General features: G+C 43.6%; 1 protein-coding gene and 1 long non-coding RNA gene across 5 annotated transcripts in view; one reads left to right on the forward strand and one right to left on the reverse strand.

Annotated features, from left to right (window-relative positions):
• LOC106628204 (uncharacterized) lies at window positions 1-23,803 on the forward strand. Of its 2 annotated transcripts, none has more exons than XR_015772167.1 (4): window positions 1-46; window positions 1,992-2,164; window positions 10,307-10,362; window positions 23,665-23,803. It is a non-coding gene; the product is annotated as an uncharacterized LOC106628204 (long non-coding RNA). The 2 variants fall into 2 exon arrangements; XR_001331490.2 differs by lacking the exon at window positions 1-46 and adding an exon at window positions 562-643.
• The window catches only part of PSEN2 (presenilin 2), a 19,366-nt gene continuing 4,331 nt past the window's right edge, over window positions 10,501-25,535 (reverse strand). Inside the window, exons 2-12 of one of the 3 annotated variants that reach the window (XM_088053042.1) lie at window positions 24,471-24,666; window positions 23,522-23,751; window positions 22,400-22,541; window positions 21,491-21,558; window positions 20,475-20,695; window positions 19,560-19,658; window positions 17,713-17,790; window positions 16,031-16,150; window positions 15,397-15,515; window positions 14,024-14,223; window positions 10,501-12,016 (exon numbers count right to left, since the gene is read on the reverse strand). In XM_088053042.1, the coding sequence (XP_087909168.1) occupies window positions 14,068-14,223; window positions 15,397-15,515; window positions 16,031-16,150; window positions 17,713-17,790; window positions 19,560-19,658; window positions 20,475-20,695; window positions 21,491-21,558; window positions 22,400-22,541; window positions 23,522-23,751; window positions 24,471-24,614 (1,377 nt within the window). In that variant the 5' untranslated portion in view covers window positions 24,615-24,666 and the 3' untranslated portion in view covers window positions 10,501-12,016; window positions 14,024-14,067. Of the gene's footprint in view, window positions 12,017-13,217; window positions 14,224-15,396; window positions 15,516-16,030; window positions 16,151-17,712; window positions 17,791-19,559; window positions 19,659-20,474; window positions 20,696-21,490; window positions 21,559-22,399; window positions 22,542-23,521; window positions 23,752-24,470; window positions 24,667-24,969; window positions 25,037-25,535 lie in introns of those variants that run through there. The other 2 variants (XM_014252954.2, XM_005523284.3) reach the window with 2 other exon arrangements.

Consider the following 25,535-nt stretch of genomic DNA (forward strand, 5'->3'; position numbering starts at 1 on the left):
CGGCGCGGCGCGCGCGGCGGCTGCAGGGGGACGTGAGGCCCGTGAGGTCCGTGCGGCGGGGGGCGGGGGGGCGGCGGGGAGCGGGGCGAGGCGTGAGGAGCGTGTGCTGCGAGCGGGGCGGCGACCGTCTGTCGGCGCTGGGCTGGCTCCCCCCGGGCTGGGCTTCTGCAGCCAACGGGGACTGGCCCGGTCGCGGTGTCAGTCGGAGGTGGCGGCGTCTCACCGCCGTCCCGGCTGGTGGGGCGGGGGAGGGTGGTCCTGCGGTGGGAAACGCTCGCATCCCACAGCTGAGGTGGGCTCGGGGAGGCTGGGGTGTCGCTGCTCAGGCGGTCCCACAGTCCCCATTAATGTGCGTGAGGAGACGGGCAGGAGCCCCGCGCCCGGCAGACTCCAGGGAAATGCCAGGCGAAGGGACCGACTCCCAGTTCGGGGAGCTCCGTGTCCAGGAATCCTTTGTTTGTGGCTGCCTGTGTGGTTTTTCAAAGCATCGTCTCACGCAGGCATTGGGAATTATTCACTTTGTTGGGAAATGCTCTTAAGCACGTTGGAAATAAATGCAGTGCCCTACAGGTCGATCTCAGGGATGCGGCGTCTGCAAGGGGCTCACAGCAACAGCCAGCTCCGTGCTTGTCTGGATGCTCTGGTAAGAGCCCGCCTCTGTCAGCAACTTTCCCGTCTGAAAAATAACAATACAGTCGTTATGGTGCATTTGCCACATGGCTGCATCAGTGCAGGAATACATTCAGATGAGGTTTGGAGATTAAATCATTCATTCCTTCCTAAACCAAACAGGATTCTTAATCCTTCTCTAGTTGTAATATAACTTGCAGGAGTGACCAACAAACAGCCCTGAGCTTTAATTTCGCTACTGTCAATTGCTTGCTTCTGCCAACTTTTTCAGCTAACTAGTAATTTGAATTGAGCACTTAAATCCACACCAGAGGACCTATATCTAAGTCAGTAGGAGATACAGATGCTGTCGATTTGTGAAGAAGGAAAATGGATAAATGGTCTGCTGTAAGTGTGCAGAGGGGTTTAACTGTACCAAACCTGTGAATATTACTGCCAACCTGCTATTGCCAAAGTTGCTCTCCCCTGCAGAGAGAGATAATTATTATCTCCAGCTGCTCAGACCAAAGATTGTTTGGCCGGTGTTTAGGATCATACCAAATATTGTTCAAGTATTACACATATTTTTTCTTGTTTTTTTAAAAAAATTAAAATATTTGCATCTCCCCCAAACTCCTCTCAGCTTCCCATGTAAGCCATGAGGAGGTCTCTGTAAGGCACTGAACAGACAGCTACAAATCAATTTAGGAAAACTCATCACCCAAACATTATCGAATAAGAAGCCAGCCCCAATCAGGACTAGAAAGGCTGAATTTGAAAGGTGAAAAAAGAAAGAGTTCCCTGGGAAAGGCACATTATTGAATAAAATGCTTAACACACAGGCTGTGTGTAGACAAAATATATCTGAAATGGAAAGGGCAAACATGATCCTTTGATGTTTGATAAGGGGACAGAGACTCAATATGTAGATGAAGCAAAAACATGACTGCAATAAGTCACTAGCCTTGAAAAGTTACATCAAAAAAATACCTAGTTTTCTTCATTTCAATACCCACACCTGTGGAAATGCACACAAATTAATTGTTCTATTTGTGGTTAGGTTCATACTATTTCTAATAAAGGAAAGATCATATATGCCCTCATCTGGAAAAAGGTAAGTTTTGGATGTCTTTTCTAACGACACCCTTTTATCTGTTCCTGTATTGAATTTGGATGTCAGTGCGCAGTTTCTGTGTAACATCACTTTGCTTGCATCAGCTTGGCATTAATTGTGAAACATCTTACTCACTGTGCTGAGCACGGAGAACTGGAGGTTTCTGCATGAGCAGGCTGCCATAGTTTGAGATGGAGGCAGAACAAGCACAGGGGGAAGCTCTCCCCATGTCTCAAAGACAGGCCTGACTCGTTCCCTTTATTCACAGGTGGTAAACCATTGGATATTTCTGCCACTGCTGTTCAATTTGCATCACACTTTCTCCTGCCAGACTTTCTGCAGCCTTAAAAGACCCATTGAACTTGAGCTCATGGCTAGCTCTTTCTGTACTTAAAGAAGAGAGAAGTGTCTGTATTCCCACCTAATTTGGAGTGCAAAGAGGTAGGACTAAAAAGTGGACTGAAGCTGCTGGGAAAAAATAGTGTATGTCCTTCTTTGTTACTTTTTAGTTTTTAGGGGGAATAAGGACAGGACACCCAGGACTCAATTCAGAATCCAGAGGCTAATTTTTTGTGGGGATGGTTGCCTACTTTGTCCACAATCCTGAATAAAAAGTTAAACATGATGTATTTGAAGCGCTGGGAGAGCTGTTCCACAGCAGATCTCCCTGTAAACTGAAGAAAAATGGTAATAGTGAAAAAAGGAGGGGGCAGGGTGTTGCATTTGGAAAATAGAAAAGGCGTCACCCTTTTCTTCAGGAAGGGCATCAGTGTTTAGTTAACAGCCTTGTTGACTGTTCCTCTGGGCTTTGGGGTGTTCAAATTCAGGTTCCCTTCTCTGCTTGTGAAGACTTAACAGCACCCAACCTGCACAATGAGACCCTAATCATTATGCATACTCTTGTCTTCTCTCTTCAGCCTTACTCATATTATTTAATGGGGAAGTTCAGCAAGAGGAAATGAGAATGGAGCCCTCCTCCAATCCCATCCAAATCCCAGGCAAATATGCAATCAGGCTTTGTGCTAACTATGCCTTGTCCAGTGGCAGGAGACATGGACAGGAATCTTTTGGGGATTGGCAGCCCAGGTTGTCCCATTCTGATTTTGTGCCCTTCATCAAAGCAGTGTAGGTGAAACAGCAACTTCATCCAGGCACTGAATCTGTGCAAGGTTTGTGTAGAAACTGATCTGCTGAATGTGCTGTGCAAACATTATTATATAAAGCCCTTCCAAGCAGGGTAGAGGGAAGAAATCCAGTCCCTATAAGAGAGGCCCTTTTTACAAGGGCCAGTAGGGACAGGAGAATGGGGGATGGATTCAAACTAAAAGAGAGCAGACTTAGGATAGATATTAAAAATAAATTCTTCACTGTGAAGGTGGGGAGGCACTGGCACAGGTTGCCCAGAGAAGCTGTGGCTGCCCCATCCCTGGCAGTGTTTAAGGCCAGGTTGGATGGGCCTCTGAGCAACCTGGTCTAGTGGAAGGTGTCCCTGCCCACAGCAGAGGGTCGGAACTAGTCAAATTTTAATGTCCCTTCCAACCCAAACCATTCTATGATTCTATGAAACTTCTTTGTAAATACCTAAACATTTATATCCATTCATGCTTTTGTGCCTCCAGTGGGATGTGACAGCAGAATAAGGTTGTTAGATGTTAAAAGGTTTTGCATCAACTGTCTAAATCTCACATAATTTTTGAGCTATATACCTGCACTCTTTTGGAGGTTTGTGCAGTGCAGGGCTGAATTTTCAGAGCAAGCCAAATCAGTCCTGTGAAAGACCAAGTTCATAGACTTTGAGGAATCTCTTGATTAGCTATAAGAACAAGAAGTAAACATTATTAATAAATCAGCTAAAACCCATTTTTGGCAATACAGCTGTCATTTACTTCTTGTAGCTTGTTTGGTAGTGTTCTAATCAGTCAAATCTCAATATACACACTGCCTTATCTAGAAACATTTCTGTGAGCATTTAGAGCAAGAAACTTAAAACTATGAGTGCTATATAAATCAATCTTTTATTAGAATAGAATCATTATAAGCTTGATTATAATAATATTATTATAAAGCTATAAATACTACAGTGATCTATCTTCATATATAACAAAAATTATAATAAATTTAAATTATAACAAATAGTTACAATTTAACTAGTGTGGGAGTCCCCCAGAAGCTTCTTCCTACTAATGTTAAAATGGTTTGTTCAAGATTATTTAATTCTCAAAATATCCTAATTTTGCAGGTCAGTGGGAGAGCCTCATGTAGCAGCTGGAAGTCCTGACTCCACAGCAGATGCTTTAGCTGTGCCATCCTATCCCCACCTGATACTGCTTGTTGATATTTATGTAATGAAGGTCTTAATGGTGCAGCTCTGCTGCAGGCCTGGGGCAGGAGCAGCAAGAAGGGTGCTGGGAAGGGCGAGCCCAAGGCTCCCTGGCTGTGACTGCCAGCAGGAAAATCCCTTGGGTGGGATTTTCTTCCTTTCCCTGTTAATTGTTAGTTCTGAGAGGAGTCTGTTTTCTCACCAGAAATCATCTCACCACTTACTGTGAGCCAGGGAACACCCAAATAAACCTCTGCCAGTGCTGGTGCTGACTGAAGCACCTGGTGAAAGCTGACTTCTTCAAAGCCTTGTACAAAGTGGGACCCAACACAATGTCCCTGGAGAGGAACACAGAGAGGAATGAGCCAGAAGGGCTAAACTTTTACCAACAGAAAACATTAGAGAACCAGTGCCTGCAAGGATCTTTGGGCCCTGCAGTAAGAAGGGTTCCATTGCAACAGAAAATTAGTAGGCAGACCACTGACCTGCAGAAAAAAAAGTTAATGGAGCCTCAATTAAGCCGCGATTGGTCATGTAATTAGGTTTACAAGTATCTAGGCTGCTCAGAGAACACTCAGAAATTCTCTTGCGTAGGACAGGCCCAAGCTGTTTCTCTAACCGCAACACGTATGGTTGAACTTGATGAACTTGGAGGTCTTTTCCAACCTTAATGATTCTAGGAATCCCTAATATATGTCACCATCCTTCTCTCATGTTCATAGCACAAAGGAAAAGCTGCACTGGTAATGTTTCCCTCAGTCCTCCTCCTCCAAGCAACTTCTGAGGCTCAGATGAGCTACCTCTTGAGGGGTTTTGCTGTGAGTTCACTCATCTTCTCCAGAGGGTAATTTCAGGGCAGATGGAATGTCTTCTCTGACTATGTAGATTTATGGCGTTCCATCAACATAATAATATAGGGATTATGAAATGGAACAACTCAAATGGAAGTCACTGGACAGGTGGCTTGGCTTTAGTAGTTAGCTTGTAAGTATTTCAAAGCTTTGGCAGGTGTCAATGATGCTGTATGTACCATATGTTATTTATGTGGCTTTATGGCCAAGAATGAGAGCAAGAGCTTTCAGAGAAATGGGATCTCGCTGACTCAGTCAATGGTAGATGCACATCCAGCATCATCATAGGATACAAATTATGAGCTATTTTTGTTAAGATTAGTACTGCTCTGAACTGCAGTTTCTGAAATGTGTCTTTTCATCCCAAAGCATTCTGGCATTCACTGCACTTGTACTTCCTTTTTCTCTCTCCACTTACTGCAAAGGGACAGAGACAAGATGCCATTTCAGTTATCAATTTAATTTTAAGATGATTTAGTGCTGTCAGAAGGGGCTGGTGTGGCAGATCTCAAGTGAATATTTTATGTCCAAGAGGAAGATACAGTGCAGGGAGCAGGACAGATATTTCCTAGAATCACAGAATATGCTGAGTTGGAAGGGACCCACAAGAATTACTGAGTCCAACTTCTGGGCCTGCACAGGACACCACAGGAATTACACCATGTGCCTGAGAGCATTGACAAGCACCTCTTGGATTTTGTCAGGCTTGGTGCTGTGATCACTTTGCTGGAGAGCCTGTTTCAGTGCCCAACCACCCTCCGGCTGAAGAACCTTTTCCTAGTATCTAACCTAAACCCCCCCTGACACAACTTTATGCCATTCCCTCAGGTCATGTTACTGGTCACCACAGAGAAATTTCATTATTCCCACCCCTGTTGTCCTTCTGGAGCTTTCAGTGAGCACCCTTGCTCTGCACAGCTGGAGAGGGCAGGGAATGCCAGTGGGCCTGCTGGAGGGGTCCGAGACCCATGGCTGGGTGGAGATGAGCAGAGGTGGCTGTCAGGTTCTGTGGAGGAGAAGGGACTGCTGAAGGGCTGTCTTGGCCCCTAATTGAAAAAAAAATTAAGGTGAAGAAGACACAAAAACCTTCCCTTTGCCCCCTTCGTTTTGCCTTGCCTCTGCGTGCCCCTGCTCACACCTCCCTCCTTTCCATATCACCCAGAAAGGGACTGCTTTGGGGAAGGATGATGAAAGAAAACAAAACTAGGTGCTACTGTCAGGGTGAGGTGGTAACAAGCCACAACAAGCCTAAGCTACTCCATTTTCCTCAGTGACAGGAGGCTGTCAGAAAGGGCTGTGCAGCACACCATGGAAACACCACCACACCAGGCGTGGCTGTGCCTCATACCACTCACCCCTCCAAACTTCACCATGTGGGTGTCAAGTGGATCCTGGGTGCTTTGGAAATTGGAGACGAGCCTGTGGGGGTGGAGTACATTAAGACAAGGACAGTTCCAGGTGAAGAGGTGCAGATACAAGCACTAAGTGGAAGAGAGGGATACCAGTCCTTGTTTTTGGGTAGTGTGTGGAACAGTGCAGGGCAGGGACAGGCACCATTGCCCCTGCCACATTAGCAATTTATATAGTAAAACATTCACAATATTATACTTGCCAGTTCAAATTGTGTTGCACAACAGTGCTTTTTATGAGTGTTGAGCAAAGCCATTTTGAATGAGATGAAGAGTGCAGTAGCCTGATTAGCGTCTGTGTGCCTCAAGAACATGGCATTTCTGTTTCTCTGTTGGACTCAGTTAAACATTATTTAGTCTGTAATTCTTCTTTGTCTGGACTAGACAGATCAGTTGTTTCTGCTTATTGTAAATTGCATTTGCTTGCATAGTTTGGTGTTCTGCTCTCTTCCCTTGGCACCTGATTATTTACATGTACCTCAATCAATCCTTCATGGACAAGGTGGAAAGGCTCAGTTCTTTGTGGCTTCCAGCCCAGATTAACTTTACAGATGATAACTGGCAAAGCCATTCACCCCCTGGGCAAACATGGCAAATTAATTTTGAAGCTAGGCAAACAGAAACAAGTCCTTTGTCTGCATTTAGCCGCTCTGAAAAGCCTTTTGCCAAGGACAGAAGGGTTATCTGAACAGTCTGGTTAGAGTTGTTCTAAATGGGAAGGCGGGCTGGAGCCAGAGAACATATTATTTCTGAACACTTTACTGGAACTAAGAATCGACACTAGTCATCACAGTTCTGCTGGTTAATGGCAAAGTGTGCTGCCAAACTCAGCCATTGCCCTGGCTTTTGGCACGGCATTGCCATGTCTCACAGAGCTGGAGAGCAGTGAGCCACCTTGCCCTAGCCTGGAATCATCCCCAAGACACTGTTTTTTTTCACTGCCCTGAAAGCCAGTACTTGTTCTGGCTTCCTGGCTTCCTGACTCACTGTTCCAAACACAGCAAGGTGTGGGACAGAGACGTGGAAAGCTGCAGGGTGTTTCTGAGTCCCTGTGTGGCAAATGGACAAACTCATAAACTCCATCCACTTGCCAGATGATGATTCACAGATTGTCATGACATTTTACTTCTAGCAGTCAGTCTGCAGGGATGTGGCTTCAAAAACCAAAACCAGTATGGGAAGACAGGATCATTGCTACATTTGGGTGCTGACTGACCCTTTTCCTGCTTTGCTGTGGCTATCAGTCCAATTCCAGAGGCCATTTGAGCAGGACTGCATAATCTAACCTCTGCTATCTACATCTGTGTCTGCATACCTGGACAGAGAGCGACCGACTGACTGGTGGCAGAACATCCTGACTGACACATACCAGAGTGCAACTAAGAGGGAGACACCAGCAATTAACAAGCCTCTGGTAGGAAGTGACTGATTGAGAGACGCTCCAGACATCCAGGTTAAGCCCTTCATTTGACCCTGAGCAAATTATTCAACTCCTATCTGTAATGAAAGGTTAATGGCATTATTCTGCTCTGTTGTGCTCCTGATGCCTAAAGAAGTGTTTGGAAAGCCTCAGTGGAAGCACAGCAGTCATTTCAACCTGCTCTGTGCTAGTGTGAGTTTGTGCAGTGAGAAGAGTTTGCCTTCAGGCACAGCAGTGCTGAGAACCAGCACTGCAGGTTCATTCCCCCATCAACTCCCAGACAGTTGTGAGATTTCTAGCCTGGAGGAGCCCAAGGTGTGAGCACAAAGATGACCCTTTCCTTCAGCAGTCCCACCACATACAGTATCTAAGGATGCAGCCTGGACAGTGACTACACTCTGCACCATCCACTCAAAGCACTGTAGCAACTGTGACTTCAGTTTAGCTGGTGGTCTGCTTTCCCAGCATAGGAAATGTTACTCCTTCCCTGAAATACAGATGTTCCTACTGTTCTGCAGCAGTGCTCCTATTTCATGACAGTGTTAGGTAGCATGTGCACACAAGTGTAGCAGAGAAGGTACCTTAACCCTTTTCATGCTGAATGCCCTCATTTTCCTATCCTATTTAAGTCCTCGTTTAGTGCATTTGCCATCTCATTCTTGCTTGCCCACCCAAATCACAGGGGCAGAAATCAGGGGGATTCTTTTCCATATTAAAGAAGAAAGTTAAAGTTTTCCTGCATCTTGAAATTTTAACAGAACACTACTCAGGAAGAGTATTAGTATAATAGCTGGAGAACAAAAATAGCTCAAATCTGAACTTTCCAGAATATCACAAAGACTGTATTTGGTAGGGGCTTAAAGAGAGAGCATGTTTTTTCTGGCTTGATGAAGGGATGACTTTCCTGTTTAGAACAGTTCTGTTAATGCTACTGGCATTATATTGCTGCTAACTGTTGGTACACAGGATAGGTAGCTTTTAAAATAATCCTGAATCCTACCTTTAGTTCCAGGGATCTTGCTCGTCTTACACTGGCTGTCAAGGAAGGCTCATATTCTTTCATACACAGATGAAGCTCCGTGAAGTCAGGGAGAACTTTAAATGCTTGTATTAAGCTTCTATTAAGGTTGAAGGTGGCATGGCGTAAGTTAAATAGGCTGGATCAGTTTTCCACATTTTCACTTTATACATTGTTCCTGATCTGCTTAAATGCAAGTTAGCTGTGGAGTTAACTCATATTTTATACCTGCATGAGCAAGGTCTCCTTGAAACCATAGAAACCAGTGATCCAGGAGAAAATAGCCTAATGCTTTTCCTACTCCACCCCCTTCTGCAAGGCAAGTTCAGGAGTGCCAGGCTTCCTGGCATTCATTTCTGCACAGATCTAATCCCGAGTTGGCTGTGGGAGCTTACCTCAGGCTGCATTGATAGGGCTCAAACAGTTCCCAGTTTTGGAAAACTTCCACTCCTTCTACTTGGCCCTGTACCTGTCTCAGGTTTCTATATCAAGAAATTTAGCTAGTTCCACTTCATAGTCTTTGTTTATTTATATCTTTTCAATACTGAGCCACAAATAGTGCTGAGCACTGACACCTCCCAAATCGTGCTCTCTGGCACCTGTCAAATGTGTTGCACAATGAAGATAACAGTTCATACTTGCCTAACTCCTTCAGTGCTCAGGGCAGGCATCTTGCATTTAGAGTGGCAAAAGGTGGGTAACAGCTAACCTGCAGCAAAGCAATATGTAAGCAAGAAGTAACAGTAACTTGGTGTGATGGTGTTTGATGCCATGAGCTGATGGGGACAGATCTTCCTTATGTATCCAAGCTCAAACTCAGCATGGTCACGTTGCCTTCCAGTACTCGAGGGGAGCACAAAAGAAACAGAGAGAGGCACTTTTTAACAGGGCATGTAGTGATAGGACAAGGGGGAATGGCTTCCAACTGAAAGAGGGTAAGTTTAGATTAGGTACTAGGAAGAAATTCTTTATTGTGAGGTTGGTGAGGCACTGGCACAGGTTGCCCAGAGAAGTTGCGGATGCCCCATACCTGGAAGTGTTCAAGGCCAGGCTGGATAAAGCAACCTAGTAGAAGGTGTCCCTACCCGGATGAGGGGGCTGGAACTAGATGATTTTAAGGTCCCTTCTCACCCAAACTGTTCTATGATTCCATGATTTTCTCTCTTGCTTTATTTCCCACTTGTAGAATGGGAACAGCTCACATCACTTTACCTGAGGACAAAGGAAGAAATACAATGTGTGTTGGGGGCATACAAACAGTGTTGTAGAAGAATTTCTGGCAAAGATACCGCATCTCTCCAGACTGCTTTCTTACAAAACAGCTGAGTTCAAGAAAGTAAGATACCTTCTGGTCCTCCTGAGGACACAAACAACAGAGAATCATAGAATGGCTTGGGTTGGAGGGGACCTTAAAAACCATCTAGTACCAACCCCACTGTGATGGGCAGGGACACCTTCCATTAGACCATGTTGCTCAAAGCCCCATCCAATATTATCTAGCTTGTCCCTAGATTTTTCAGTGCCAAGAGCTGGAATGACAGCTGTGTGCTCTTTTTTCCCCCCAGATTAGCAAGACCTACTGGCATAGGAGACTGGAAGTGAGAGGAGGAATGACAAATCAGTAAGTATAATTATTCCTTTCCTTCTTGAAGATGCTCAGAAGAAATCTTTATTTCTGTAATAAATTTAATTTAGCAATGCTGGAGGAGCTCCTTACTTATGCTTGGGGCTTTGAGGAATCACACTAGGTCTGGATGATTCATTAAAAAAAAGAAAAGGGAGAGAGAAGCCAAACAAAATTGAGTGTGCAACGTAACAGCAGCATCTCACCCAGGACTGCAGTGCTGAACATGGCATCACACTGAAAAGAGCTGGTTTTAAATGAATTTTGGTTCAGCATGAGCTTGTTCTCACTGGAAGTCTTTCCCATGCTGGGCCAAAACCACAGCTGTGCTGCGGTGTGGGGTGCCTGCCTTTATTTTTTTTCCTGCCACGAAGGAGATTCCAGGGCCTTCAGCCTCTCTGAAAAACAAGGGGCACATGGCAGAGTACTTTAAAATGGCTGGTACTTCTCCACATAGACCTACTGCCCTCCCGTGGCTGCCAAGGAGTGTCTCTAAAGCAGAAACAGAGCTCAGGGACTGAGGGAAACAATAAAGAAAAATAACTATATATTCAATTTAAACCAAAACCCAGTTTGAGTTATGAGGAAGAGGAAAGCAAACACAGTGGGATTAACTGAAGTACCTATGAAGGCAAGAACAAAGAGCCTGATGTCAGGTTTTATGAATGAGACCATGAGTATCAAATGAAAGCTGTGTGCTTCTGCAAGGACTATCCTGTTTCTGTTTTTCTCATTATGACTGTGATGCTTCTTGTGCATTCTCTAAGGACAAGTCATCTCCAGTCTTTAACACACAAGCAACACTTAAAACAACCTTTAAGCAGACACTTGAAACAACCCCAGATCTCCCACCAAAAGTTTCACTGGGGGGTTGCATTAGGCAGGCTCACCACTACATTTTTGTTCATGGACTTGGCTTCAGTCTTAGATCTTAAAGGCTGATGTATGTTCAAGCTACATCTGAGACTAGATGCAGTGAAACTCTCATTTCAGACTGGAGAGGAGGGTGAGTGTGACTGGGATCACACAGGAAAATACCAACACATTGCACCTCCTAGGACTTCAGATATTGAGTGACACCAGCATCAAGAAAGGTGTCACCTCAGTGTACCTGGCAGCTGTGCTGTTTCAGGGATGCACATCAAGGGGAACAGCGGGATTTCTTCGGAGCATGCAGCAAGTTGACACCGGTGAATGAACACATTAGGCAGACAAATGCTTTGCTGATTTAAGTTGCCAGGTCACTGAGACAGTATCTCATGTAGCAGCCAGCTATGAGTAGGATAAATCCTGCCCTCTGCATTTCACATCTTAAGCCATGCTGCACAATGTTAACATCACAAACAAAAGTTCACTTCATGCACAAGTGAAAACATTCAAAGAGATGAGAAATCACTCAACATAATTTTAAAATTTCCGTGTCTGTGTGTATATGCACACACAAACACAAATATATATTTGTAGTAAATACATACGAACTTTTACACAATTATAACCACACCAGTATATCCATGATATATTCCTATCACTCACCAGGGTAATACATTCTGTTGCACTGCCAGAATCTGTTGTTCAGTTACCTTTTAAATTACAATTCTTGTAAGTTCTGCAGAATTGGTCAGTGGAAGGCCAGTCTTTGGCGAGCAGGTATCTGCAGAAAACCAGTGGTGATCCTTCAATACGTGAAGGTACCCCTCCCAGTTTTCTTCAAGTATCAACTCTGCTTTCATAGAAATAGTTTCTAACAATATGCTACAACCCTGATAAGCCAAGCAGGATTTTTCTTTCAGTATATACAAATAATTCACATCCTCTCTACACCATGCAATGCAAAAAGTAAAAGCATGTTTCCCAGGGATTCTCATCCAATTTGGCCCTCTAACTGTTTTCATTAAAAAGAACAAACACAAACAAACAAATAGAAAAAGCAACTCTCACATAAACCTTAAAAATCAGCAAACAAAGCTCTACTGATTTACATTTCCAAAGGAAATACTTTTAGTAATAGTTAACTGTCTGCAGTTGTTAAGTCCAAACATTGCAAATGTGAGAAATGAGGACGGAAAACTAACAAAGAGCAAGAGTCATTGACTTGTCCAGACTGAGACACACACACACCCACACACACACCCCTTGTAAAAACCCTCATGCACTTTTTAAAAATTAGTCTGAATCACCTGTGTGATGTCCTTGTTAAATATCAAAGCAGATAAGCTTGAACAGGTCTACTGGAAAAAGCACTACATAAAAAATGTGTAATTCAAAGCCTTAGCTAGAAACTATTTCCAAAAATTAAATTCTGTGTCTCTCAATGGCATTGCATTAGTCATGAAATCTCACATAATGTTACATTTACTGACACTGATCAGCTGTCAGAGAAAACTGAACTTGTTTAACAGACACAAGTAAAAAGAAAAGAAAAAAAAATCACATAACTTTGGCAACTATTGAAAAACTGACTCGAAGAGTAGAAATAAAATTATTTTCAATGGTGGACAAAACATAAATGTTCAGTCTGTCCTATGTATTTTTTACTGATGTCAAGCACTGTGATTTCTTAATGAACTCACTTGAGGCTGTATAGCTATTCCTAAAAGTAATGTAACAACAGATTAAAGTTTGCACCCCAATATTTTGATACAAACTATGACTGGATATTTCCAAAAGAGTCCCTTTGACACTAAATAGCTATTTTAAAATTTGTAATTAAAAAAATAATCTTTAAACAGTACAAAAACCTAGGTAAACCAAGTCTCAGTCAGTGTAAGAAAGGACCTCTTAATAAAGGGAAGATAAATCCTCCTTTGGAGTAGTTACAATAATGCACAGAAATGAGACCAGAAACACACACAGTAAGTTACAGGTCTGATTTACTGGAGTTGTTCAGACATTTCCACCTTAGGGTCATTTCAGGATTGCAGTATGGACCCAGAAAAATATTTCCTAAAAAGTAAAACGCTGGGAGGAGAGAGCAGTATCTGTTTCCACATGCTGAGGATCTGATGCGCTGGAAGGGGCAGGCCTGCCTTCATCAGCTGCTGGCTGCAGTGGGGGATGTGCTCAGAGCCAGGAGCCTGATGTTCAGACATCCCACCACTGACATCCTGTCTCAATCCCTCATGGCTCACTATCTCCAGCTCAGGTCAGAATAAAAAGGCCTATGGGGCAATTTCAACAGGTGGTGTGTGCACAGCAGCCAACACAGGAAGTTCAGCCTCACTTCTCTAATGCTCACACACTGCTCTGTGCCTGCTGCCAGCTGTGCTTTTCCAATCACTTGCACCTCATGTTTGTACAACACTTCAAATGTGTGAAGACTTAAAAATTCTAGAGTATGGTTAAAGTTGACTGCAGTTCCAGGACTAAAACACTTTATGTAGCTCCCAGAAGATCAGACCCCTCACCTCTCCAGTGTTCCATGCCACATACAGGTTTCTGTGCTCACAACAGCCAATGTGCACATCAGATAAAATAAAAGTAACACTCTGACATCAGCAAGGAGACAGGCTTTTCACCAAGAGTCCTGTGAAAAATCTCAGTTCAACATGTAACTATTAGACTTTTAGTACACAGCACGTCACAGAATTAGTGTTTTCCTTACAAATATATGGCACTAAGTGTAAAAACTTTATGACCTATTCCAAACATTGTACCATACTTCACAGAAAAGCTTGAAAAAGAATCCTCTAACTCCCACTTCTTCTAAATATACAGCTGGTGGGAGGCCAGGGTGTCCATGAACGGTCGCACAAGGTTGTCTGTCGAGAAGTAGAAGATCAAGCCAAAGGTGATGGAAATGGGAAGAGCAGGCAGTGCTTTCTTAAAAACAGCTAGTAGTAAAAGTGTTAGGCATAAACCCTGTCAGAGAGAAGAGAATAAAAAACACAAGGACATAATAATAAGACAACCAGAAATACATCCGTCATACATACAGATAATTGTCTAAATGCACTGTAGACCGCTGCAGACTGCCTGAATTACCAGCAGCAGAATATGTATTTGCCCCCAGCTTCGTCTTTCACACAAGTTGGCTAGGTTTTTCCTCAGCAGTCTTGAGCACAGCTGTCTGCTGAGAAACTGGTATAAACAGCAAATGCAGAGGTACAGCTGATGCTGAGAGGTAAACTTCTTTACACAATATTTTACTCCTTGTTCTGTGCCATTATGAATGAAGTACTGATCCAACAGGCAAAAGGCAGTTAAATCCTGGTGAACTGCACAGATAGGAGTTCCACATAATCTAATACTTATATTCCCAGTTTACAAGGTCCGTTAGGGTAAAAAAAGAAAGAAAAAAAAAAAAAAAGAAGGAAAAAACAACCAAACTGAAACCAAACATCCACTGCTGTTCTTTTGGCTGGATTCCTTATAACAATGGGTGAGTTCTGGTTTTATTTGGATAGCAGGCCAAGACCTGCTTTTTGTAGCATGGGAAGAAGCTGTTGTATATTCTGGGTAGATACTATGGTTAAGTGCCTTTAAATATTAATTCCTTCTCTCATCAGAGCCATTCTTACTTCAAAGACAGTGGGCTCCAAAAATACTCAGTAGCTAAAGATCAGCAGATAGGATTTTTTAAATTCTCTTTTTTTAATCAGTGTTTCTAGACTGCAAATTTATTGATAATTTCCATGGATTTAAGTCTCCTTCCTTCTCATTTTTTCCAGCTCAAATAGTAGAATAAGATAGGTCATCACCTTCTTATCTATCAGCTCTCTAGAATAATAGAGTTAGCCGTTTCAACTACGCTTGCTAATCAGTGTGGAGTTCCTAATATTGACTCTTGTGTCTGAAGCAAACATACCAGCAGTTCCCTGGGGCTGTTTCACCCCCACCAGATCCATGCTAGGCTCTGCTCTGATTAGTCTGGATCATTCTGCTGCAGTGGCTGTTTAAAGCCTAGAGACAGAGTATTCCTAAATACCTAGCAGGTTACTTGGACTAATTTAGTAGTGCTCAGCTGCTGGTACTTCTGGCAACACTTCTGGGCTGAACAGGGTGTGATAGGACTTGTAAAAGCTGCTCACTTACTATGAGAATGGCTACAAAGCAGGCCAGTGTGGTATTCCAGTCTCCACTAGCTGTGGCAGCTGCTTTCCCAACAAGCACGCTGTAAAATATGAAGTCTCCAAGGCCCAGCTTCACACCCCCTGAAAGAAGTGGAAAAAGAAGACATGTTAATTCTCAGCCTCCTGTTTTGCTTCCTCTTAAACAAATTCTTGTCCCCTGGGGAGCAGGTAAAGGTTCCTAGTCCTGGCTACCAACCTGGACCCACACATTTCTGAGGAGGCTGAGATTTCCAGGCCCTCTTCCCACTAATTGCTTTTGTTCTCCCTCATTCTCTGAGGTGCTTCCCTGGGCTGCTTTATAAATGAACCAGCTGAGGAAGCACAAGGACAGAAAGGGACAGGAGCCAAGGGGAAGAAGGGACTGTTTAAATTGTACATGTAGCCAACAGGCGTCACTGGAACCACAATCCCAGAACAGATTCTGCAGCAGCAAGAGGTAGTAATACACAGTCAGACTCACAATCTTCATTGCTCAGTGAACACAACTATTCAAATTAACTGTGATTACACCAAACTGGGTAACAGAGTGTTAACCAAAAAGAGTAAAAATGTCAGGCTCTGACTACATTGAAAACAAGGTATAAAGCTTCCCTTACTTTCCTCCTCCTCAAGTTCCTCTGAAGAAGTGACAGGGCGGTTTGGAACAGGACTTCTTGTCTCTGACATCTGAGACTCTGCATATGAAGGGCTCCTGAGGTGTTCTCTCCCATCCTCAGCTTGGTTCCACAAAAACAGGCCAAGAATGGATTACAAAAAAAACAAGAAACACAAGAGACAGCTATGTTTATAACATGTTTTAGCCCATGAAATCCACAGTCCTGTAAAGCTGCCCTGCTGTGGGTAAGCCCTTTGTCTCATGGAGGTGCAACCATCAGGACCAGTTGAAGCAGACATTTAGTTTGAAGGAAACGTGTGTTGTTGTTTGGAAGAGTCAGAAGAGTAAATGTTCACAGCTTCTCTGGCAGCCACCCAGAAGCTCAATGGCTTTAACAAGTGAGCACGTACACAGACCTAATGTTGCTCTACACGGGCCAGAATGACAAGGAAAAGCCACTGAAGTTAATATACATTCCCACAGTGTTATACATTTGGGGTGGAGCTGCTCAGGTATTCCCTAACCAGCCATATAACAAAAATGGATGACTAAGAGGACTGCCATTTACGAGAGAAGTCCTGAGTCAAACTGACATTGGAGCTGACTGTTCACATGTAGAAAGACACATTTCATTGTCCACAAATTTAACTCTTTTCCACCCTCTGTTAAAGCACATCTGACAGAACCTTTGGCAGTACTTTCAGAAACAGCCAGTCTGTGATATATGCCTCCATCTGACAGTTCCTATTTTTCAGAAGCTCCTACAGACTCTTCAGTCCATGTCAGTTTGACAGGTTGCTGCTGCTGCAGGTGCAAGCAGACTGTGTTCTGGGACACAGAGCTTCCACAGAGCATTCTGTACCCCTCAGCCTGTAGTCTGTGCCTGCTCTGTGCTCCATTTCACAGCAGGATTGTGTCCCTGTCGTTTCTTGGTATATCAGCTGCTTCATCCTGGAATAGGCAGCATGCTCAGTTATCAAACCTTTGCACACATTTGCTGCTTTAACATTCAAAGGTACTGTCGTCTTGAAGTGCAGCAGGACTAGACAGGAAATCCTCCCAAAACCACAAGTAAGATTTTATTCAATCACCTTAAAACTGCAGTTTAATTTGCATCTCAAGAAGATAAAAGCAAAGACACACAAATTACTGCAGAACCAGCTACAATGTAAACTTGAATCACAAAAGCTACTGGTAGGTAACTGTCTTAACACAAGGATTTACCCAAGGGTAAAGACATTTATTTTCTTTAGCAGGGTGAGCCATATTGCACTTACAGAGGGGTACTCCATGGCACTGGTCTGAACACAAATATATTTAGGAGCCTATGTTGTAATTTACCATCCCCAGTATGGAAAAATATAATCCCCCACTAGCCCCCTTTCAGCTTTTGACTTCAGTACACCGAAGATGTGAGTTGAACAACACTTCTGTTTGATGTGTTGTTTGTTAGGGTTTTTTTAAATAAAAGTGGCCTGAATACTGGAGCCTCCTACACTGTTCATTTTTGCTGCCAGTCCTAACAGGAGGTTTATGAACTTCACTGAGTTCTGCAAGTAACAACACTGAAAAAATAAAAGTCATCCATCAGGATTTGGGGGTTTATGTTTATGTTCAGTCTCAAACACATTCATTATTTCTGTGGGACAGTGCTCTGTATGGGAGAGGGACATGCAAACAAACCTGCATCCCATGTCTGCTGACTTGGTCCTCTTGCTGCTGTGTCTGGCTTTGCCATTCCAACTGTCCACATCATAGCAGCTGGAAGAAAAAAAGTAATTGGCTGCATAAAACATTGGCCACTATAGCTTAGAGGAAATAAGTATTCAGCTGTCCCTAGAAATACAAACCCTTGCCCCTGTAAATGCTTCTGAAACACTCAGCTGGCTTCCCTAGGCACTGAGACAGCAAGGTGGGAGAAAGCCAACCAATGCATCCATTCCATTTTTAAGAAAGTCCCAGAGCACAAGCAGCTAAGAGTCAATATAATCTCTGTGGATTAAAGAAAGCAAAATTTCAGGAATAGGGTCCTCAACTCCTTTGTTTTCTTCCTGATTTCTGGCTCTTCTCCTCAAAGAAAACAATTTCCCAGGGAATGATGGTAATACAAAAGGTAACCAGAGGCTAACTAACACTGCTTACTCATGTTCTGCTAAAGGTACAGCCCACAAGCAAGGGATCACAGGAGCTGGCAGAATGCAAGCTTTTCTCTCTGCCTGTTGTGGTTCCATCCTGTCAAAATATTGCATATTTCTGTTTTGATTCCAACAGCAACTGATGTTTGGGGGTTTATTCTTGGGATCCCCAAATTAAAAAGTAATACAAACCATTCCAAAATCAGCAGACAGGAACTCAAATCGGCTTTTTATTTAAGTCTGCATCAGTCTCCTGATTTTACAGAAGCTAAGCTAAACAAAATAAGCCAAGGCAAACACAGTGCCTGCTTTTCCACTATGAGCCCAGCCAAGGTGATGCTTTTGCATCTAGAGGGAGCCACAGAATGTGGTCTTGCAATGGAGACACTGACATTCTGCACAAGAACTTTTTGTCCAGTATTATTTGCTGAACTGCATTCTCCTTTAGGGAAACTCTTGTTTTTTAACTAAAGCACATGAGAGACTTCATCTAGATTGTGTCAGGTCAGTGTAACAGAATCTCCTGTAAAAGGGAAGGCACCTGAGGAGAACTGAGACTCTGCTTAACACATAAAAGCATTTATGTAACATTAAATGCTTGAAGAAAAAAAAAAAAAAATCAGTCAGGTTGTAGGCATCCTCAGCTTAGCACCAAACATTTGGGAATAACCCTTCATCTTCCAAGTGATGTAATGAAAGAGTCAGTGAGGTCCATGAAGCACTTGAGTTCAGGTCCCATGAGTGTTAAGTCTCCTGCCTTCCAATAATCTTATCTTAAGCACGTCAATACCTTTGGACAAGGGCACCAGACACCGTGGTAGTTAAACAGCCCAAGAAAGCCAGGGAGGAGATGACTGTTTCTGTTTGCAGAGCAGTACTTGAATGGAGCCCTTTACAAAGTGAGGAGCCAAACAATGAAAGATAAAGCAAATATATTCTAAGCACTGCCATCTGTACAGTACAGAGGGTAAGAGGGGGCTGCAGGAGGCATGGAACCTCACCATATGTTTAAAGGGTGTCTGTAAAGCATACACATAATAAATAAATGTATTAAGTGAGCACCACCTCATCACAAAACTTGGCAAACTCTGCTGCTCAACTCACAGAGCATTTTGTGTGCAGAAAAAAGGCATATTATGCACTATATTCATGAAAGGATAAATCTGTTTCTCAGCAATTCAGCTTCACAAGACAAATGTGGGCTCCCTTTGGCTAATCAGAGTTAGCAACATTGTAACTGATAACCAAGGCCTTCTACAAATGGTCTGTTCCAGAACATAACTGTGCACCATTCTTAAGGCAAGAAAGTAGCTAAGACAGTGTTATTTGCTTTGACACAGAAATAGGTTAATAGTTTCATCTGGCTAAAAACGTTAACATTGTAATCTTACTCACAGGAATATATTAATGCAGGAAAAATGGGCTCATTTCTCTCCTGTGCAGTTTCTACCAACATTCTCAGTGGCCCCTTGGGACAGAGAACAGCCATCAGATCTGCAGAAAGAAAAGGACCAATCTCATCTTGAATTGCCATACATATTTTACATTCTTTTTCTTTAAGAAAATATTCTCCCCTCAAATTTACATTATCCATATAAACCAGATGATTTCCTGAATGACACTTTTCACCACTTTGCATAACTCTAGCTGTTCTAGTCCCTTAAAGTGTTGCTCACTAAAAATATCATCTCCAAGCCTTAATGTAATAATAAGAGTTTTCACTGTGCTAATCCTATAAAAAGCCCCTTGAGAATACCACATGAGTTCTTAGAAAGTAGACGGCAGCATTTCACTGAGATGTTAAATTTAATTAAAGGAGGAGTGGGGGTGCTTTGTTCACATTCCACAATCCATCATTACATAGGCTGGCTCTGTGTTTCACATGAATGAAGGCCTTTAGTCCAGTACCTCTTTGCCTACCCTCTCTCCTCCATCAGATCTCTTCCCTCTTGTTCTGCAGGTTCACTTGAAATTTATACCAAAATCCATGATCTCTTGATAACAATAAACAAAACCTGCAAGACTGTCAGGTTTGCTACTGATAAAAATCCAACCACCCCTACCATGTAGTTAGGTGAGATTCAGTCCTTCCCTGACTTGGTGATCCACTTTGAAAGACCTGGTTGAGGTACACTACCTACACAATTAGCAAGAGACAAGGCAGGGAGTCAAATTAATTGCTCATCTGGCACTTTCTAAAGCTTTTAGCACCATAAAGTTGTTTTTTTTGAAGGACATACAGAATCCTGAGATTGCCTCAGAGTAACCTCTCCAGGAACCACACCTTGTAGAGCCACAACCCAGACTTACCATAGATGGAGATTGCACCTAGAATCACCCATGCTGACCACTCAGGTAGATATTTAATGAACACCAAAGCCATTAGAGCACTGATCATAATGAGATAAGCTTGCTGGAGCTGTAAGGGACCTTTCCAGTGGATGCAAATCATTCCAACAGCTCCAAAATTCCAGATGACTATGAACAGAGTGGGATAATCCATGGCCACGTTGTAAGTCTTCAGTACTTCACTGGAATACCACAAGAAAATTTATCAAAGCAGTGAAAGCAAGTGACATGCAAAGCATCCCACTGGCTGTAGTTAAACAAGAAAGCCCCCAACTACACCAGAAGGAAGCAGAAAAGAGCAATTCTCATCATAAAAGGGGAACCTGCCCTTTGGTTACTTGCTGCTCTGTGCTCTGTTCCTCCTGCACAAGATGGATGTGCTCTTTTACAGATCCGCACCACACTGCCTTAGTCCTCAGTTCAACAGCAGTTCCAAAGATTTGAGCAGGCAGGATTTCAGGTCTTAAATGAGCAGAGGCCTGTGGCTACATGACTGTCTACAGCAAAGAAATCCTGTCAGTGTCATCCCACCAGGTACAATATGCTCACAGTTAAAAATGAAAATGTCTTAACAAATGTCACACACAAGTTAGAAGTTTCCTTTCACCTGAGCTGGGAGCTAAAGGAATGAGCTTGAAACAATGTTGTCTAAGGAAAAAAAAAAAATCAGAGAAGTAACTCAGCACATAAAGTGCCTTTCCACATGCTTCTCAATCCAGGGCCTCTGTACCATAAGATTCAGCCTGTTCATTTCATGCTCACCATTATCACTTCCCAACAATTTTTATAAAATTGAGCTTTGACTATTAAAGATCTTCTTTTCCACTTTTTAAAAAAGAAAACTATCTTCTTCTAACAACACTTAAATGTCCATTTGGAGAAGGGAAGACATTCCTTTTCTTATTCAAAGTGGGAATTCTCAGCAAAGAGGTGAAGGAGCCCCGAGCTGCCAGGTTACTTGCACCATTCCCACTTACCCGAGGTATATGTAGGTAAAGAGGAAGAGCAGCATCAAGGAGGATAGGATCAGCCAGCCATGGATGAACTATAAAGGACAAGAAGAAAAAGTGATGGTAGGGGCTGTAACCCCTGCACAGGTCACAGAATTGCAGCCCAATAGTCTCCTTCTGCACTCTTCTTCCAGGGTCCAAAGATCCTGCCTTCCCTATCAGGTCAGTGAAGGAGGAAGGACAGCCACTTCCCCTCAGTTCTCCCACTTTCATTTTGTATTCTGTCTCTTAGGGTTTTAGTTAGTTTGGGTTTTTTTGGCCTGAGCATTTTCATGGGTATCCATACTGGCTGCTAGCTCATACAGGTGAGCACATTCTTTGTTTGCTAGGAAGGAGGAGGGGTTTGCCCAAGGCTGTAAAATAAACTCTGTCTTTGGGACAAGATTAAAAAGCAGGAATGGACAGAGCTCAAATGCACATATAAGAACTCCCTGAGCACCTTAGAACCTGAATGTGCCTTTCTCTTCAAGCCTTGTGCTCTTCTACCAGAGCTTCCACAGGCAGGAATAATACCAGTTCCCACAAAGCTCATCTGAAATGTCTTAATAGAAGGCATTCACCATTAATGGTACAACTTAGTCCATAAGTACAAATGGCAAAACATTTGGATCAGATGCTGAAAACTCAGACCTGACTAACACAAAGTAGCAGTCCTTGTTTTTAAGGGCCTGCCATTAGTGACAAAATAATGGCAAAGCCTATTCAGAGCCACAGCTCCATCACTACAGACAAAGACTTCTGCACAGTATGATTCCTGCTGTTCCCAAGATGAGGATAAGCCAGTGCAGTGCCTGTGTTTCTCACTGCCATGCAAGGCCCACTTGATCCCAGGCTCACAGCACAGAGGTGGAAAAGGCTCTGGCATGAATGCTTTACCTTGTAGCAGCGATATTTATAGAGCAGCACTAGGAACACGGTCATTACAATGATGACACTGATCATTACGATGGTGTTCAACACCGAGTTCAAGAGACGCTGGCCCACAGAAGGGGTGTCCTCACTGAAAGGGGTGTAGATTCTGCAGGATAAAGCAAAAGCCATATAAAGCATAGATATTATCTAACCATGTGTCCCAGATAAAACCAGACCTCTCTGTGTGTGGGAAAGAAAAGGAGCTAGGACTGCCAAGGACAGCAAACATGAGATGTAGCCTCTGAAGGGGCTAGGCTCAAGTTAATTATCAACTAAAGATTAGTGGTCTCTATCAAAAGCACATTCTTACAGAGCAGCTGTGGCTGGCAGAGCTCTAAGCAAAAAGACCTAGAGTATAAATCACTTTATTTTAGTAAGTGCTCTGCAGGCCATGAATTTTTATTGCATGTTCTGGAATCTCTCCGTGATAATTACAAGGATACTTCCCAGGTGCTGTTCTGAAATGGGGGACACCCTTTCTTTCCACACTTGGTAGGAGAGTCTTGGACTCTTATCCCTTCTTGCCACCCTACAGCCCTTCCCTCAATTTTGTTTCCTTTGATTCAGTTCAAGGGACCACAGTCCCCCTTTCTCCACCCCATATGTGAAGCACAGTTAGAGCCCCAGAAGCCAGGCCCCAGGAGCCAGGCACTGTCAGCAGGAGCTGGATGGAATTAGGAATCCGCACCATGAGTCTTTAGGAACCAGAAATATCACCAGGAAATGAGACACTCATCCAAATGAACATGCTATTCCCTGATTGCTGCCAGCTAGTGAGTGAACAGCCTAGGAGTTCAGCCTGGGCCTTTTATGCTGCAGAATGAAGCAGCTTTGTTATTATGCTGCTCACAGGCCTCACTCAGGGAACCCTAAATGACAGTGCTAACAGACCAGTGCAATGCAGGTATGGGAAAAACTTTCACAGGTGAACATAGCCTACTTTAGTAAGCTCTCTGTATGTCTCTACAGCCACCTTTACCAGTGTAAAGGTTCTCCCAGCCTGCTAAGGAAGCACTCTGCATGCACAGAGCGTGTGTGTGGAGCAGGGGGTCCCACATACTCAGGCTGTTTGCAGACCCCACTTACAGCTGCCCGTTTTTCTCCGTATAGAAGCGCACTGACTTTATGGTGGCGACGACAACAATCATACAAAGGGTGACAGGCACAAAGAGCATGATTACATGCTTTGCTCCATATTTCAGAGTCAGTTCCTCCTCTTCATTTTCCAGGGCGCTTTCCCTCACTGGAATACTCGAGCCGGACACTTCTCCACCAGCGATATTGTTCGGGCCGCGGCTGTTGCCTGCTCGCCTCTTCTGAAAATAAATATTAGCAAATGTGTAAGATGCTTCTTTTCTTCATCATACCTCATGAGGCTGCTGTAAGTCACCACAGCATAGCGAGTTCTAATAGAAAGGTACCAACTGAACAATACAATTAGAAATTCCATTAAATTCCATTGCAAACATGCTGCAAATAGAGTTTTTAAACCAATTCCATGAGTATCTAAGGACCTCTTCAAATGCAAATATATAGATAGGCACATGAAGGGCAAGATGCCCAGAACTAGATAGAAAAAATTTCATCTGAGTTGACATACGCTTGACATGTTCCTCCTCTCCCAAAAAACCTGCTTGCTTTATCCTGCTGCTTTGCTGGCAGCTGGACTAGATTCTGTTCTAACATTAGCTGCATCTGACCAGAGCAGACAAAGGGTATCTGGCAAAACAAGACGGCTAAAAAGGATATCCTGTAACAGTCCTGACTAAAAGCATAAGGCCCTGACTAAAAGCCTCTATCTTTACCAAAAGGAAGGAAAAGGGAGGAGTATACATGGAGATAAAAATGGGGAAAAAGTCAGAGTGGAGGAAGTGGCAACAGGCAGTTCTGCTGCTGACTGAGAGTGACACCAGGAAAACAACACTAACCAAAGCCAATCCTAGAATCCAGTCTGGTACGTGGGACTGAGGGGTAGCAGGACTACTTCTGCCACCACACCCCAAAGCCTTGCTCCCCATGAGGGACACACACCTACCCTGTGTGCCTGTGCTTCCCCTGCTTCCGAGGCTTGCAGGCCATCCTGGTAGGAGGGTACTGGAGGGCTCTCTGCAGACATCAGTGATGTTCTCTCATTGCAGGGCTCCTCCTCGCTGTCCGAATTGTTCATGAACGTGATCATCGCCGCTTTCCAAGAGAGCACTCAGGAGGACACAGCCAAGCACTACTCAAGGCTGTGGGGACAAGCAGAGCAGAGGGGAAGAAAAGAGTGAACACCACACTGCAAATAACTGAAAGTCTGAAGAGGATTCAGCAGATTTTAGCAGGGAGGCTCAAGCACACCATGTAGCTCCATCTTCTCCCAACAGCAGATTTATCCTGCCCTAACCCAGGCATGACAATCTGTTCAGTTGAAGTCACTGGGACTGCTGCAGGCACAGAAAGCAACAAAATGCAGCACTAAAGAAACTTAATTTTTCTTTACCACAGCATTCACTTGCTGCCTCTATTTCCCCCCTCCCATCAGTACACCTTACCTTCCACAAAGGAGGTTTCTCAGCGCTCAGTGTTTGTTTGGCAAGGGCCAGACACAGTTTCACCTCACACACTGGCTGCCTGTCAGAAAGCTCAGAGAGCTCAGCTCTTACACAACACTCCCGTGAGCATCAGCAAGGAGCAGAAGTTTCTTAGTAACCTGGAGCCTCAGCTTTACATAAGCCACTAATCAGGAGCTACATGCTGTCTTATAACTGTTTATTAACCAGATGAATTTTATTAGCAGTGCTTCTCTTTGCCAATGAAGAGGTTTGCATAGCAAGAGAAAGACCTGTCTCCTTAGGAGAGCCACTTGTGGGTTCTTCCTTATGTTGTCTTGTGATTAAAAGCAAAGCTACTTGGATGGGAAAATACATGGAGAATAAATGTGGGGGTTAGAAATGCTTGGCCTCTTTTCACCTACTGCTATGCAGAAAAGCAGGCAAAGCAGTGAAAGAGTACAGAAAGGAAAGGAACAGCTCTTCTTTCTGGACACCAGAGGGAGAAGGTGCACTGCCCTGAGTACTGCAGAAGAGCTTTAAAATCAGTATTTCAGGAAGTTATAAAT

The sequence above is a fragment of the Pseudopodoces humilis genome, chromosome 3 (genome assembly GCF_049639895.1).
Source record: "Pseudopodoces humilis isolate 2021_Gansu_Grassland_sample_001 chromosome 3, ASM4963989v1, whole genome shotgun sequence".
Classification (NCBI taxonomy): domain Eukaryota; kingdom Metazoa; phylum Chordata; class Aves; order Passeriformes; family Paridae; genus Pseudopodoces; species Pseudopodoces humilis.